This window comes from Meriones unguiculatus, chromosome 9, assembly GCF_030254825.1.
Source record: "Meriones unguiculatus strain TT.TT164.6M chromosome 9, Bangor_MerUng_6.1, whole genome shotgun sequence".
Taxonomy (NCBI): domain Eukaryota; kingdom Metazoa; phylum Chordata; class Mammalia; order Rodentia; family Muridae; genus Meriones; species Meriones unguiculatus.
In genome coordinates, this window is record NC_083357.1 from 12,220,449 (window position 1) to 12,235,125 (window position 14,677).

General features: G+C 52.3%; 1 protein-coding gene across 1 annotated transcript; it reads right to left on the bottom strand.

Moving 5' to 3' along the window:
* Positions 1 to 9,996: 9,996 nt before the first annotated feature.
* Sncg (synuclein gamma) lies at positions 9,997 to 14,205 on the bottom strand. The gene is made up of 5 exons (XM_021635988.2): positions 13,977 to 14,205; positions 13,176 to 13,217; positions 12,761 to 12,888; positions 10,552 to 10,614; positions 9,997 to 10,293 (listed from the first exon to the last, which is right to left on the bottom strand). Exons 1-5 carry the CDS (start codon positions 14,095 to 14,097, stop codon positions 10,273 to 10,275), a joined length of 375 nt encoding a protein of 124 aa, XP_021491663.1. The 5' UTR covers positions 14,098 to 14,205; the 3' UTR covers positions 9,997 to 10,272.
* Positions 14,206 to 14,677: the final 472 nt, after the last annotated feature.

Here is a 14,677-nt window from a genome sequence, read left to right on the forward strand (position 1 = left end):
TACAAGGCAACGCAGGAGCAGGTTGCCTATAGGCTAACAGTATGCGTGCACACAGCAGGAGTAGATGGGGGAGCCAGACTGTAAAGTGCAGTCAGTATGACAAGAAGAAGAAGAGGGGGTGTGCACAACCAAATACAAAATAAGGAGAGGGGCAGCAGGGAGACCAGAGTACTGAATTCTCTCCTGTGCTTGCCCAGCACATTAAAAACTCGGGATCTGCGGGCCTCAGCCTATGCCTCTATTCCCAGCTACCATGCAGGAGGCTGAGGCAGGAGTGATACAAAGTCAAGGATACAAAATGGGCTTCCCCACCGTCATGGACAATTTAGTAAGACAATTTAGAAGGGGCTGGTGATGGAGCTTAATGGTAGAGGCTGTGCCTACCATGTATGTACACAATATTTCTTTTTCAAAATGTGTTGTGTTTGGCCATGTACACGCACCATGTGTATCAGTGCTCTTTTTTTCTTAAATTTATTTATTATTTATAGGGTATTCTGCCTGCATGTCTTCCTGCATACCAGAAGAGGGCACCAGACCTCATTATAGATGGTTGTGAGCCACCATGTTGTTGCTGGGAATTGAACTCAGGACCTTTGGAAAAGCAGCCAGTGCTCTTGATCCCTGAGTCATTTCTCCAGCCCCTAGGCAGTGTTCTTGGAGGTGAGAAAGGGCACCAGATCACACTGGGGTTACAGGTGACTGTGAGCCACCATGTGGGTGCTGGGAACCAAACCCAGGTTGTGTACAGAGCAGCCAGCCCACTAACTGCAGAGTCTCTCTACACCCCCACCTTTCTTTGTAAATTTTTAACGTTTTTTAAAAAACGTTTTAGAAAATGCCAGCCAAGTGGTGGTGGCACAGGACTTTAATCCCAAAACTAGGCAGGCAGGTCTCTGTGAGCTCCAGGCCAGCCAAGAGAGTTCCAGGACAATCAGGGCTACACAGAGAAACGCTGTCTCAAAAAACAAAACAAAACAAAAACAAAAAAAAATAACATAAAAGAAAGAACAAAGGAAAGATGGGCCATATGTAATGGAATATTATAAATCTTTAGGGACCCTTTACCCAGTTGTAAAAGTTGTCATCTTCGATCCTAGATAGCTTATCAGTGTTTCCGTCTTGAAGCCACTTCAATGAGGAATGATTTCAACGAATCAAGAGACAGCAGAAAATATTTCAGCCAAAGGGCAGATGGGAAACTTACCTAAGTCAAAAACAAAGGAGCAGCTCAGGGTTGGGCAATGGAATTGTAAATGCTGCTTGTTTTCATAAAGTAGAAGGGGCGGGGTGGGGGGGGAGGCAGCTGTGAGGAAGAGAGGGAAGGAAGAAAAACTGCGAAGTAGGCAATTCTGCTCTTGCCTGTTCACCGTCTAAGGGGATTTAAGACTGGGAAGCTGTCAGCTGCTTGCCTGGCCTGGGCTATGTACTGAGATCCTGCCAATAAACAAACAAACAAACAAATAAATGGCTTTGGTTGAAGAGTGGTTAAGTATGAGTACTGCTCTTGCAGAGGACATGAGTTCAGGTCCCAGGACTCCACGTCAATCAGCTCACAGCCATCTGCAACTCCAACTCCAAGGGGGTCTGACACCTCTGGTTTCCTCAGGTACCTGCACTCACATTACTGTGCACATCTGTGCATGTGTGTGTGTGAGAGAGAGAGACAGCAACAGAGAGACACAGAGAGAGAGCTCTGCCAAACTGAAACAAGAAACAAGGAGGAGCCAGGTGCAGGCAAGGGTAGTTTATGAGAGCGGTGCAGACACAGAAAGCAGTGCCAGGCTGTGGCACTTGAAGAAGAGCTTGACCATCGGAAGGGAACTAAAGGGGAAGGCATGCGGCTGGGACAGAGAGGAAGGGAATGCCTGAGAGACAGCTGACAAGGTAGCCAGTTCATGACTTTGAAGCACAGGTAACATGGGGAAGCCTTAGCTTTCAATTGAAACAGAAAGCCTAATTCAGAAACATGTCACCAAAAACCTTTCCTAGAAGGCCTCTGACCCCACAGATTTGACCTTTCCCCTCCCAGCAAGAGCTGGGCCCCACATCCATGCCTAAAGCAGAGCAGGTAAGACACAGCCACGTGAGACTCTTGGGATTTACCTCTGAGTCACCCTGGGCAAGGATGAACGACAGAAAGACAGTGGGACGTCCGACATCCAGCTCCTTCGGCCTTGTAGTGTGGCCCCAAACTGTCTCCTGACTCAGCACCAGTTCCTATAGGGGAGGTCTTCTGGAGATGCCAGAAGCCCTCAGAAAGCCTGAAATGTCCCTTCACAGCCTTCCCTTTGAGCTGAGGTAACAGTATCGGTTCCTTTTTCACATTGGGTAGGCCTTCTTTGGGGGTACAGTCAGCCATACGGATTCATGTACGGGTGCAACTCTGGAAGGTAAAGAGAGCTCAAAGCAAAGGCTTTCCCCCCCCCCCCCCGCTCGTGGAGGCACTGCCCCCTGCTGGCAGGCTGAGGAAGATCTTCAGGGCCAGCCTGGGGCCAGCTTGCAACGAAATCTAGTTTTTCTTAATCTCTGAGGAACTGGGAAGGGCGTGGTCCCCCCCTCTTTTTTTTTTTTTAACTGAAGTGATTAACCGTTTTATCCTCCAGTTGGGGGAAGATACCACTACGAAAGAAGACAGTAATTGCATACAGGACTGGAGATGGGAAGGGAGGCGGGTAGAGGTCTCCGCGGGTGTGGCAGTGTTTTTCAGATGAATGGATGCCTAGGCGTAGCCTCACCCTGCGGCATCTGTGAGTCACCCAGCAGCAGGGCGCGCCCGGGGCTGAGGTCCCGTGCGTGGACACGTGCAGAGGGCTGAGGGTCGGGGAGCTGACTTTGCAGGACCCCTACTCCACCTGGGACATGCCCGACGAAAATGCCCGGTTTCGTTTTGGACCATTAGTTTCTAGTTAGCTTGAGAAGAAGAGGGAGCTTAAGGAAGGTCGACCTCATTCCCTCAAGTACACTGTGCCTCGAGGTCGCTGCTCTGTCCTTGGGGGACCAGGCTCCGTCTGGAGGCTGCAACCAAGACCCGGCCGCACCTCCTGGTGAGTCCCGGCAGGGTGTGGCCGGTGCGTCTCCCGCGCGGCCTCCCAGGCGCCGGCTCCCCTCTCCCTCTCCTGGAGCAAGTCCTCAGCACCCTGTCCCTCCCTCTTCAGACAGGAGTCCCCGGAGGATCAGGGGAGGACGGAGTATCCCCATTCTAGGCGCAGTCTGCTTCCCGCAGCGGGAGAAGCTTTTGGATTGCGGAGCTAATGAGTAGTGGGCGGCGGGGAGGATGGAAACCCGCCCCTAACGGCGCCGAAGAGCTGGGCCCTGCTCGGCGAAATCACTGAAGTGCACCCAAAAGCAGGACAATAGTAGCTTTAATTAAGTGCAGCTCAAGGAAGCAGCAGCCGAACAGAGCTCCGGGCCAAGTTCAGCTGATCCCAGACTGGAGAGAAGGGCCCAGTTTCCTCTCTGCTGGTGGCTGGAGTATTTGGCCGCCTTGTCAGGTCCTGGTTAGCAGCCTGGTCCCTGGGGGCCTGGCAACGCCTGGGAAAGAGGAAGCGTGAGCAATGCCCTGGGGACCCACAGCTTTGCAGGGTTAAATCTGCTTAGAGTCAGCTCCCCAGGAAATGCCCTTTGCAGTCGCTGAGGGCAGAGTGAGCAGAGATCTCTTAGAAGGGTTGGCAGAAAGGAGGCTAACACTGAGTAGGGGTTGGGGCCTGTGAGGGGAGTGCAGCCCGCTCTCCCTCACCCTCCACTCCCTAACACCCCTAGAATTTTCTGTACGTCCTCTGGATTGTGTCATCCTTTTTACCTGTGCCTTGGGCCACTCAAAGGTCGGTGAGCCCTGCCCCAGAGTGCTCTTAGTAACCTACAGCTCTGGATCCCTCCTTCCTGGCTTGCTTCCCTACCAGTTTGGAATAAGAAGGGAGTTAAATGTGGAGAAACTAAGGCTGGGACCTGCCTGACAGGTGAGACTTCCATCTTCCTTCCCCCACCGCCCAGAGGAGGTTTAAAAAAAAAAAAAAGTCCATGGGATTTGGAAAACCTGTTGGTCCTGTGTGCCCTGGGCCAGGACACCCAGGAGGTGGAGGTCTTTCAGATGGCAGTGGACGGTTACCATAGCCTATAGGACCTGTTACCTGGCTGGCCCCTCCATAGATGGGCCCCCCTCGAAGATCAAAGCGTTGGCCCGGTTAGGGGTCCTGTGGCTCCTCCAGCTCAGGGAGACCAGGCACAAGGATTTCACTCTACAGAGACCTGCTGCTCCTGATGCGTCAGAAAGGTGTATCTGCTGACGCTCAGGCAGGGTTCCACTCCCTGGCACCTGGGCCTCTTCTGCCTCCTACACCAGGCCTTTTGAATTCTCACTGGCGTGGCCTGCGGGAGTTCTGGGTTGTCTGAGGACAGCTGCAGAGGGTCAGTGCTGCTCACTGCTGTGGTGGACCTCAACGCCAATTTGGAGTTGTTGTTTTTTTTTTTTTTTTTGAGACAGGATTTTTCTGTGTAGCCTTGGCTGTCTTAGACTCGCTCTGTAGACCAGGACAGCCTCGAACTCACAGAGATCCACCTGCCTCTACCTCCCCGAGTGCTGGAATTACAGCCGTGGGCCACACACCTGGCTCCAGTTTGAACTTTTTTTTAGATTTATTTATTTATTTATTTATTTATTTATTATTTATACAGCATTCTGCCTGTGCCCCAGAAGAGGACACCAGATCTCACTAAAGATGGTTCTGAGCCACGGTGTGGTTGCTGGGAATTGAACTCAGGATCTTTGGAAGAGCAGCCAGTGCTCTTAACCTCTGAGCTGCCTCTCCAGCTCTCTGCATTTTTGAAGGAGTTTTGAGCCAGCTCACCCAGCAGAGGGAAGGGGCAGGGGCAGGCTAGCAGACACATGGCTGGGTTTGGGGGGGATAGGGAGTAAGAGTGTGTGAGGGACAGGGCAGTGGGGACACATGCAGGCCCCAGGAGGACCCTAACTAGAGTGGGAAAGGGATCCAGGAGACTACTTACCCAGGGACTGTGGTACACACACACACACACACACACAATCTTTTGCCTCAAAACTTTACAGTTTCTTGTATAATTTTCAGAGTCATGTAGCTGAAACAACTTTGGTTTGTAGAAGTAAACTGAGGCAGAAATGGTGAGTCGGGTTTTACTCCAACTCCACCTCAGTACAGATACCCACTGCTACAGGTCCTGGTAAACACAGCATGCATATTCCCACACACCTGGCTCTGGCATGGCGGTGGGCTATGTACCCCAAGGCTCCTGGGATCCAATTAGCACAGATAAGGGAGGGTAAAGTAAAACCCTGAAGATAAGATTTTAGGACACGCATGCAGCCCCAGTTCAGGAGGGGGCACACATTGCTCCTCTGTGCCAGGCAAGGGAAGGAGTCTGCCACAGATTACCCAAACCCACCAGCCAGGCAGAGGGCAGGGATGTCCTGGGATTGCTTGCTTTACTTTCTTGAAAAGGGGTTCTCCTGGAACCTGAGGACAATCTGGAGGTGCTAGGAAGCATGTTGGGAGCCTGGATCCCAGTGGAGGAGTTAGAAAACAGCCATGCCTAAAGTCAACACTCAAGAACCATAAGTAGGGAGCCAGAGAGATGGCTCAGGGATTAAGAGCACAGACTGAGTTCAGTCTTCCAGAGGTCCTGAGTTCAATTCCTAGCAACCATATAGTGGTTTGTGACCATCTATAAAGAGATCTGGTGTCCTCTTCTGACCTTCTGGCACACATGCAGGTAGAACACTATATAGGTAACAAATAAATAAATCTTAAAAAGAAAAGAAACAAAGTAGTTTGCTACACACCCTTCTGGGTTCCCAGGCCCAGTACAGGGATTTTCATTTTCTCTCCACCTTGTTTGGACTCTCCTGGAGCTCTGGTGAGCCTCTGCCTACCCAGGCCCACCCTGATGACCCTTACCCTTCTGCTTACAATAGTGGAGGGTCAGTTCTGGGCTTGGAGAGCCAGGGAGCAGAGTGTATGTTCGCTTTGCACACATGCGTGCACTAGAGAAAGGGGAAGGAATGAGGTTAGGTGGGGTACAGGAGGGGAGCAGTACCTGCGCACAGAGTTCCCATCACATAGGTACCAAGAGACTCCAGAAACCCAGGCCAGCCCCTGCCTTCTATCTGCTGGCTTCCGAACACCCATCCCTTCCCCTATGCCTTCATGGGAAGGCCTCTGCCACTGTTCTTGCTCATCGAGGGATGGCTGCCAGTCCTATTTGCCATGGTACACACTGTAAGAAGGCAGAGGCCTCAGTGGAGACACTAGCCTAGAAAGATGTTAAAGACAACTTAAGGTGGCCCTGTACTATAGGGCATATAGTAACAGACGTTGGCGTCAGAACTCAGGTCTGGATATACCTAGGACAAGTTCCTACATTGTCTAACCCTGGATCTCTTCGACTTTGAAGACAGGACATTTGCACAGTTGCCCTAAAGTGTTTCCATGGACATGAATGGATTGAGGGATGTTTATTCCCAAACCCATTAGTGAAGGAGGGAGATTTCTTCAGAATGCCAACCAATGAGAAAGTATGTGCTGGCCCTGGATGGAAACTCAGCTAACTCAAGCTCTTTTGTCCTCAGGCAAGAGGAAAAGAATGGGGGCTTTGGTTAGGAAACGCTGGGTGATTGGACACTTGCAGGCGCCTCTCCAGTGGGCCAGCAGCCCTGAGAAGTCACAGATCCCAAACGAGGAGGAGAGGGGTTGGTTGAGTTTTGTAAGTCAGTCTTTACTGCCAGTCCTAAACAAATATTACTTCACTGACTAGCATGCCCATCTGCTAGTCAAAGCATGAACCAAAGGTTATGGTAACAAGGGGACACGTGTGTCAGTCCCCTTTAAGATACTCTGAAGTTTGTCCTAGCAAAAGCGGCCTGCAGGTTTCTGACTTCAAGTGAGTGTCATCATCACAGCCCATGGGGCAGAGGTGCCATGTTCAGAAAGCAGGTAGAGCCACCATGTTGCTCCGTTGCATTTAGTGATTTTTCTTTTTTCTTTTTTTAATTTACTTTCTTTTTCAGGACAAGGCTTCCCTATCACCCAGTCTGTCGCTTAACTCATGATTCTCCTGCCTCTGTCCCCTGAGTGCAGCAAGTAGGTTTATTACTATTATTATTATTATTATTTTACCTCACTTGGCCCCAAACTAGTGATAGTTTAAAAGAAAAAAACTTCAACATTATTGATTTGTTATTTCTTTGTGTTTGTTATTTATTTCTCAAGCACATGTGCACTGTGATGTGAGTGCGGAGGCTGGAGTCCCTGCAGGAGTCGGTTTTCTTCTTCCATTATGGAGTTCCAGGGCTTGAGCTCAGATCATTACACTTAGCAGCAAGCACTCTATCCACCGAGCCATCTCGCTCCTCCAAAATTAACAATTTTTAAGGTTGACCAAAAAACCCCAGTGTGGTGTTCGTAACTGTAATGCCAGGACTTGGGAAGCCAAGGCAGGAAGGATCACTGCAAGTTGGAGGCCAGCCTGGGCTATTGAGTGAGACTCTATCTCAAAAGAACAAAACCAGGGAAGAGACGGCTCAATGGTTAAGAGCACTGGCTGCTCTTCCAGAGGTCCTAGGTTTAATTCCCAGCATTCACGTGGCAGCTCACAACTGTCTGCAATTCAGGTGAAACACTGCAATGCAGATAGATAGATAGATAGATAGATAGATAGATAGATAGATAGATAGACCAAAACATGCAAAAAGCAGCTGTGGGTGAAATACTTCTACTTGGACGGCGGACATAGGAGGGTCAGTCATTCGGGACCACTTTAGCTACATGGTAAAGTCTGAGACCTCCCTGGGCTACAGGAGATCTTGTATCGAAAACAAATAAAATTTTAAAAAACCATGGATATTGTGGCTCATGACTTCAATCCTAGCACCCAGGAAGCAGAGGCAGGCACATCTCTATGTGTTCAAAGCCAGCCTGGTCTACGTAATGAGTTCCAGGACAGCCAGAGCAACACAGTGAGACCCTATCACAAAAATAAACTTTAAAGAGGGGGTGGCTGGAGAGATGGCTCAGCAGCTAAGAACACTTCAGAGGATCAGAGATCAGGTCCCAGAATCTGGGAAGGGTGGCTCTTACCTGCTTCTACCTCCAGCTCCGAGAGCTTTAGCACCCTCTTCTGACATCTTGGGGCACTGCCCTTGTGTTCAGAAACCCATATTCAGATACACACGTACACATATAATTAAAAAACTAAACAAATCAATCAGTATTTAACCGAGAGAGAGAGAGAAAGGAGGAGAAAAGTTCACTAAAAGCTGAAAAGTTTCCCAAAGTTACAGCCCAGCCCACCAGAGGAGGCAGTCTTGAGAAGCACAGGCCAGAACGCTGCTTTTTGTTTTGTCAGAGGTAAGCAGAGAGGCTGTGACTGGGTCAAAAGCCAGGAACACTGCAGCTGCCTGCAGGTTGAAGAAGGGTCTTCCTGGAGCAGGCTGACCTTCATGTTTGTCATTTGAGTCCAGAACAGGGGGTTGGGGGAGCAGAGACCTCTGCAAAGGCACTTGGGCTTGGGAGACGCGAGACTTCCCAGGACCAGGCCTTCTGCTCTTCCTCCACCCTCGTCGCCCGAACTAGCCTTGCTCTTCCAGCCCAGAGAGCTCCGGGTGGGCACACCTCTTAGGTAGGCACACTTCCTGAGCGGGCACAACTTCCTGAAATGTGTGAGTTGGGGAGAGGAGGTGTGTGCAGGCGCATCCTGCCTTTACCCCTTTCTCCTATCCATGGGACCAGTGGCCCTCAGTTCTTTCCTTCCTCCCCATCAGTGATGCCTGTGCCTCACCCACCTGGACACAAGAGCTTAGGGGCAGGTTGACTGGGCTGTCCTTGACCGCTGCTCCCTATTGCACAGGCTCCATGGGAGACAAGTGACTCAAGCTCTGGCACTGGCACTGGCAGACGGGAGGCCTGGGCAAGCCACTTCAAAGTTCTGAACCCAAGCTGAGTGTTCAAGACAAGGATGATTCCTAAGAAAGAGTCCAAACAGCCTCATGCTGGCCCCCAGTAAGGTGGGGTGTCTGGACTGTTTTGAAATTTTGGAGGGGCGGGGACTGTGAACTGGCACAGTGGAGACCATGGCAGAGCATGGACTCAGGTGGTTCTGGAACAAGGCCACCTAGCTTGTGCCCAGACCGATGCTGCTCAGCTCTGGCCCTGGGGCAAGTTCTTTAACTCAGCTCCTTAATTCTTTCTCAGGGCTTGTTTATGTATTCACCTGCACGACTGAGGATTGAACCTACGGCCTCATGCGTAGCAGGCAAGCATTCTGCCACTAAGCCATATTTCCAAATATACCAATGCCATTTTCTTTTGTTTGTAGTCTCCTGGGCTAGACAGGAAAGGGAAGCCCACCTGCCTGAGGATGCCTGGGGCCAGGCTGCTTGTCTCTGCTGTGCCTGTCCTGACTATGGTTGTAGGCTTCGCTAGTTGTTCCAGGGAAGGCACAAGGTGCCCCCGTCCTGATAGCACACAAGCTGAAATTGTAGACATTCTCACCCTCTGCCCACCTGAGGTTCCTCACACACACCAACTGGGCAGGTGGTGGGATCCTGAGGCTCAAGCCCGATCTGTCCAGTTGCACTTCTGTGGACAGTATCAACTGCCTGTTATCTAGGGAAGCTGAGGGAGAGGCCACCGCCCTGCTGCTAAAGACAGCAGGCTATGAGGGGGACAGTGCCCTGGAAGGCACTGGTTCTAGCAGAACTATACGTCTTGAAGTATATCTGGTCTCATCAAATTCTGAGTATTTTTTTTTTTGCTTTCTTTCTTTCTCTCTTTTTTTGGGGGGGGTTGTAGAGCAGGCTGGCCTCAAACTCACATAGATCTACCTGCCTCTGCCCCTGCCACCCGAGTGCTGGGATTACAGGTGTGTGCCACCGTGCCCTGTCAAATGCTGAGTCTTGACTCCTTTCCCCTGGGAATGTCCAGAGGGCTTCATGAGTGATGGCGCAGCTCAGAAAAGAAGCATGGATGGGAGTGGGGCTCAGGTTTTATTCGGAATCATTAAAAAAAAAAAAAAATTCACAGCAGCATCAGATCTGTGATGAGGACCATAGGGCAGAAGGAGCCAGCAGGGGGCGCTGGCGCTGGCAGTAGCGTGGGTAGATAGGCTTGTGGCACTGGGCTACCGGGCAGAGAACATGAGCAACCCACGGGGCACTCTAGGCAGGGCAGTCAGTGTGTCAGATTGGGACAGGGTCCAAGGCAGAGGGTGTCCCTTGGGCCTCTGTGGCTGATTGGCTGCTTGCTAGTCTCCTCCACTCTTGGCCTGGCAGAGAGATAGGGGAGGGAGGGAGAGAGAGAGAAGGAGGAGGGGAGGGAGGAAGAGACAGACTTGCACCCAGGTCCAGGTCCACAGCTTTCCCTGACAACCTGAAAATGGCTACTTATGGGGAGATCACACACTCAGGCCCCTGACTGCTCCACCCATATCCCTCCCGCGACTCAGAAGCGAAAGCAGGGAGTCTTTACGGCTCAGGTCTCTACCCCAGGACTTTCTGGTGTACCCTGGGAGCCCAGCTCCTACCTCTTCATCCTCCACTTGCTCTTTGGCCTCCAGGTCCTGTGCAGGGGCAGGTTTCAAGTCCTCCTGCAGGGGAGCAAAGGGGATATGAGGCTATGGGAAGATACACGGGCCCTCAGCTGCCTACAGCCAGAGTTCCCTCCCCCCCACCCCCACCACTGCCGCCAGGTCATCTTCCAGTGCTTGGAGGGTCCAGAGGTGCCAGATACCAAAGAAAGATTTCTGTGTGTACCAGATAGCCTGCAATCCAGCTTCCCCTTCCGCAGACAGATCCCAAGGTTCCTGCCTCCCTGCATGCTTAGGTTCCTTAAGTGAGAAAGCCTGGAGGACGTGCAGTAAGTTTGGGGGTGGAGAGAGACCCTTGAATCACATGAACCCCCTCGCTTAGGCTGTATGAACAGTAGTAGCATGCATCATTGTTCACAGAGACCCTGAGATTAGGGGTCAGGGCCGACATACTGGTGCAAGGCCTCAGAGCTCAAAGTTTGTTGGCATGGGTCCTGCTTGCTCCAGGTCCCTCTCAGGACCTCAGTAGTGTGGGTCCCTCTTCCTGCCTTCCGGATGGGATCTTGGCTCAGGCCTGTCTTGTATTTCCCCGATCACCATAGCATTTGCTTACATGGCCAGGACAGCAGGGAGTTTGGAACTAGACTGACAGTCAGTCTAGAGTCTGTTCTCAGAAACTACCTATGTTACCTCAGAGCCAAAAGCTCTGGATGAAGGGCAGGGGACTGCTTGCCTAGGCATACTGCCCTAAGAATGGACCTGAAACCCATGGCATGAGTGGTTAGACAGCCACGCAGCATTCTTCTGAAGGTCACCGGCAGGGGTAGGGCATGGCATCAGCACCAGTTGGTGAGTCACCAGAAAAATGACTGTCCCTTGGCACGGCTCCAAAGACTCAGTAGCATCTCCGGAATTAGAAGGGCAGCCTGGAACTTGCTCCCAGGATCCTTCTTCTTGGTGACTTGGGAGCAGGCTTCCTGGGCTGCCTACAGCACTGGTGACAGTGGTGGCAATGATGATGGGTGCTCACCACATGCCTGGCAGAATTGCTTCCTGGCACCATTCCTCTGCCTTCTCCCACAGCCCCATGAGGTGGTACCATTTCAGAGGAGGAAGTGGGGATCCAGATAGGATGTTCTCAGAGTCACACAGCCTGCAGAGGTGCACCTGCAGCACTCCAGTGGCAGGAGAACCTTTGTTGGCCCTGGAAACAGGTGTTTGGGGTGGGTGACCCCTCCCCTTTCCTCCACTCCTCTGCTTCTGCAGTGCTGGCTGTGTGGGACTCAGGGGCCCCACCTGTTCTAAATGTAAGGGAGGCTGAAGATAACAAATCTTTGGAGGCAGCTTCCTTCCCAACGTCCATTCTGGAGTCCCCATCCCTCCACAATCTATATGCATCCTTTCAAGGGTGTAGCCCCGGAACTGGTCACACATGGGACCTCCACATGACTGAGGTACACCACACCACTAATTGCTCTAGGCCTTCCTTTCTACAGCCTATGCTGTGGAGTCTGGGAGCTCACTACATGGGTTAATGAGTGTAAAAGGCTTAAACAGAGGGTACTCTTTGGCAAGTGCTGAAACAGCTCCTGTCATCTATCCCTGGCGGCCACTGTGTTGACACTGGCTACCACAGCTTCACTCATGGCATTGGCCTGCTCCTTGGTCTGATGCTCCTGCGTCTTTCAGCTGCCTGCCTACATATGCACACGTGTTCACACAGGTATCACATGCATACACGTTCGCACACATCTCCGCCCCACCTATAATGCACATACAATCCACACGCTCACACAAAGACTTCAGCAGAGGGCGGAGTCAGAGCTCTGCTGCTTGTCCGCCACAAGTGGGCGGTGCTGCCATCATTGCTTCTTTGGGAGCCCCAGTGCTGGTTTGGCAGCTTTAGCCTGTCTAGAAGGCCGCCTTTCACCATACAGGGACCTTGTAAAGTGTATGTCAAAAGTGACGGGCTGGGCGTGGCTTGACTGCCACTTTCCTTGTGCATAAAATAAATTCCAAGTCCCCACTCTAAGGGTTACGGTAAGGATTCCAGATATGAATAGGTATAAAAACGCCAAGTGGCCCCAACACACAGTGGGTGCTGCCTGTAAAGCCAAGCGGGGTCTGACACTATAGTTTCCAGCAGGGCAGCGCCATCTCCTAGGCAGCCGAGGCAGCCTAGGGAAAGGACACGAGCCAGGCTCACCTTTTGTACGACCCCGGTGGTGACCACGATGTTTTCCGCCTCCTCCACAGTCTTGGTGGCCACTGTGTTGACACTGGTGACCACAGCTTCACTCACGGCATTGGCCTGCTCCTTGGTCTTCTCAGCCACTGCAGAAAAGTCGGCTGAACTCAGCCCTAGCCCTCTCCCCTGCTGCCTCCAAGCTGGGGAGAACAGCCCCTTCCTGGAGCTGACTCCTGGTTACTTCCATACCTTTCTCCAAGGCAGCAACAATGTGATGGGGGTGGGGGCGGGAGCCTGCTCTGGTCTATCTTCAGGGAATATAGGGATTTGGTTCAGCTAGGGCTTGGGGTCCAGTCGATACAAGGAGGCCTCCAGGTGTGGGCCCCGGGTATAAGACAGGATTCTCGAGTTCCCCGATTCTGGGTCACCTTACCTGAGGTTACGCTTTGTACCACGTTCTCCTTGGTTTTGGTGCCTATTGGAGGGAAGAGGTGTGCAGATAGTCAGGGCAAACAGCTGGACACACTGTGGGGCCAGGAGGGGATGAGGATGCCGTCCGGGGACAGCAGCCCCTTCAAAGGGCCATTTCCTGCTATGTCTGAAGGATAGAGGACAGACGGGAAGGAGACAGGACAGGAAGAGGAGACAAAGAGACCAGGCCTGAGGTAGGGCTACTGGTGGGTCTACGGCCCTTGCATGGGTGTGGCCTGGGCCTCAGAAGCAGCAGCTGAACAGGGCAGAGAAAGCTGAGTCACAGGCTTGGCCACCCCTGCCCCCTCTTTGGAGTGATACCAGAGAGCAGGAGTGGGTTAAGCACTAAACTGGACCCATTTGCACAGCCTACTCATTTCCTCTAGGCCAAGTGGGGTCATGTGGTCTGCAGCTCCCATTGGAGAAACGGGGTCCACTTGAGCAGATCATTGCCTCGGGGACTCCAGGGTTAGGAGACCCCAGGCGTGTGTGTGTGCACTTTTGTGTGTACACACTCAGGTGATCTGAGTGGCACTCTGATCCTGTCTTAGAGACCCGAGTCCCTCCACAAAGAGTTCCAAAGACAAACAGATACTAGCATGATCTTCAGGGTGTGGGGACCCTGCCTCAACACTCAGGATTTTATCTCTCTCAAAATGCTCCCCAGAAGCTGAGGGGAATCAGCAGAGGGAAAGTAGAAGATCCCACCATCCATTAGAAAGCCTCCTGCCCCACCCTGCCCCGCCCCTCTCGCCACACTCACCCACATACATGACCCCCTCCTTGGTCTTCTCTGCTGCCTCCGTCACTCCCTGCTTGGTCTTCTCCACGGCACCCACCACACCTTCCTTGGCAATGGAGAAGCCCTTCTTGAAGACATCCATGGTGGTTGCAAGGCTGGGACCTGACTGCTGCGAGCTGTGGACTGGAGCGCTGCAGCCGCTGTCTCTGCTGCCGTTGCCTCTTATTGACACGGATAAAATATTGATGCTGTGGTTGCTGGCTGGAGCCCAGCCAGCGAGGGCAGGGTGGGGGCAGGGAGGGAGGGCTGGAGGGAAGTATGCCCCAAGAGGACACCAGAGAGCAGGGCCTGGGCCCCACTGGCTCACTTCTGCCCTGCTGACTCCTGTCATCCCAGGGGAGGGGATGCTTCTAGGGAGGCCAGACATATCCTAATCTATCACTGTCCCTCATTCATCCTTGGGGAGCCCTGGTGGTCTTGTGCCCTGGCCATTGTGTACAGAAGATAAATGCCTTGGCCGATGCCTCAGTGTACCCGGCTGGGCAGGGGTCAGGGCCTGCCCAGTGAGTGACCAACCTACAGGCTGTCCTGGTTGCCCAGCTACCCACAATATCCTGGGTGCTCCTGAGCCCGGAGCTCCAGTCAAACCTGTTGGAAAGCTGAGGTCAGAAACACACAAAGCTTCCCCCATGCCCTAGATGGGGCTGTATGCTGTGTGGCTA